This window comes from Plasmopara halstedii, assembly GCF_900000015.1.
Source record: "Plasmopara halstedii genome assembly, contig: Scaffold_3060, whole genome shotgun sequence".
Taxonomy (NCBI): domain Eukaryota; phylum Oomycota; class Peronosporomycetes; order Peronosporales; family Peronosporaceae; genus Plasmopara; species Plasmopara halstedii.
In genome coordinates, this window is record NW_020189964.1 from 437122 (window position 1) to 439180 (window position 2059).

At 44.9% G+C, this 2059-nt stretch overlaps 1 protein-coding gene across 1 annotated transcript; it reads left to right on the top strand.

The window, feature by feature from the left end:
• Positions 1-1451: 1451 nt before the first annotated feature.
• On the top strand, positions 1452-1738 carry PHALS_06597 (uncharacterized protein; the record flags this gene model as incomplete). The annotated part of the gene is made up of 2 exons (XM_024719915.1): positions 1452-1521; positions 1596-1738. 2 exons carry the CDS (start codon positions 1452-1454, stop codon positions 1736-1738), a joined length of 213 nt encoding a protein of 70 aa, XP_024585166.1.
• Positions 1739-2059: the final 321 nt, after the last annotated feature.

The following is a 2059-nucleotide window of genomic DNA, read 5'->3' on the forward strand; positions in this document are numbered from 1 at the left end:
TGATAGCGTCCAGACTTTAGGGGAAGGTATAAGCTTCAGCTTTTTGAACAAGAAAGGTTAAACTTGATATATAGCATCAGCACGCGGTCTTTGAGTAAGTCGGCCGTGCTAGAGCTTGTGGTCTTCTATAGTAATTTTAAACAAGGGAGCTTTGAAGTGAAAGATATCGCGGATACTTGCACCGCGTTACCGAGACTACAGTGAGCGATCGAGGTTCTGCAGTGATACTCGTGTCCTTAAAGCTTTGATTAATTTTTTGTTTCTTAAAAAGGGAACGGCAGCCATCGTTGTGGAGGGTTTACGTGCAGTAATGGTTCGCACTGATAAATTTGCGGTTAGGTGACAGTTTGAATGCAGTGTGCATTTTTACGAGCTGCGTCGGATATAGTTTTTGTGGCAAAGCTTTTCGAGCGCGCTAGAGGTGATAAAAACTTTTTGGAGACGACGAGTTTTTATCTCTCTGCTTTAAACAGCACCACTGCACTCGTAGATACTACATTTATGATAGTGCCGAACACTTCAGCTATGCGCGAGCGAATGGTCGAGCTTCCAAACTGAGCCGGCCTACGAGCCCCCTCCGCGGCAAAAGTCCAAGTCCCAGCCTCACATGACTGTCTGAAAAAAAATGGTTATTCGTTTTGTATCCTCGAAAGATCAAGAGCAGTGAGACTCAGCCTTATAGAAGGCTACTTTAGCACTAACAACCCAGACATGTTGCTCAGCCAGTTCTTTAAGTTTGAACAGTGACGCGCAATTACGTATAGCGCACGATTTGCAAATGCAGTGAGATAGTGCGTGGAGGCATAAAATAATCGGACATAGTTACAACATATAAGCATCTTGTGACGCGAAACTGATCAAAGTGTCGATTTTTCGCTCATTCAGGCACTGTGTGAGCTCTCTGACAAAGCGTAACGTGGTGCTGACTGAAAGTCAAGATCCATAAATCGAATCGAAGTAAAAAACATAGTGTGTCGCGCGTTTTACATCTAGTGGAACTTTGGTGAGTCTTCATTTCGCCACTGCTAGGAGGCAGAAGCGTTATCAACGCAGCCACGTCGCTGCAGTAGCTCAATACACGACTTGGATTGGTCTGATTTAGTTCCCATAGGCATGGCTAAGAGCCTTAGTCTAAGCTAGAGAGGCAGAAAACTCAGTGAGTCATATTCTCCAATGAGGTGGGATGTATCGATCGTATTGAACGGTCCCTAAAGCAAACTTTTCACTAAGCGGAATTTCCTCCTTGACTTTGCGAAGTACAAACCACTACATTAACGTCAACGTAAATGCTCCTTCCATCAAATGCCTATTGCAAACATCCCTGCTTAATTTCATGAGCCTACTGCTACCAAACTTGATTTTGGAGCAAACCCGAGGTCCACTGGCTAGAGAATACGCTCGCGTTGCGCTGCATGACCCTGTTTCGCCGTTAAAAGTAGTGTAGACCAAAAATGCGCATAAATGATGACGGCGACAGGGAAAATCGCTCTCAAAAGGAATCCTCAACTTCTCAGATTAAGGGTACTCCTTTGTCAAACCGTATACTAATCACATTCCGAGTGAAACCGCTGGTCCACTATCTGCTCACTTGGAAGTGATTAACTTGTTGCTCAATTATCGAGCCGACTCTTCCGTTGCTCATTCTCTTTTGAATTCCCTCGGGTATGGTGACGCGGCGAGGCTTTGCGCTCCGGCAAAACCGACTGATTTGTATTTATCTTTTTATTCTAAGCAGTAGTTTTTATCGACATTAGGCATTTTAGCGATTCCGACCGAGGTCGTTCATCGCGAACAGAAGAAAGCTTAGATACAAGGGACTGTTAAGAGGTTGCTCCCTCTTCACCAGAGCGTCACGCTACCATATCTCACATATATGTGGTCATGGGTGGCCTCGATAAGCTCATGGAGAGCATGGGGTGCGTTTGCATACTCTGCGAATTGTTGCTAGAGAGACGCAACCCCTCTCTGTATCTGGTTTAATCCGGTCATATAAATCAAGGTGATAGCATGCTCTTTGAAATTGCAGACACAGCATGTGTGGGAACATCGCACCTTATAA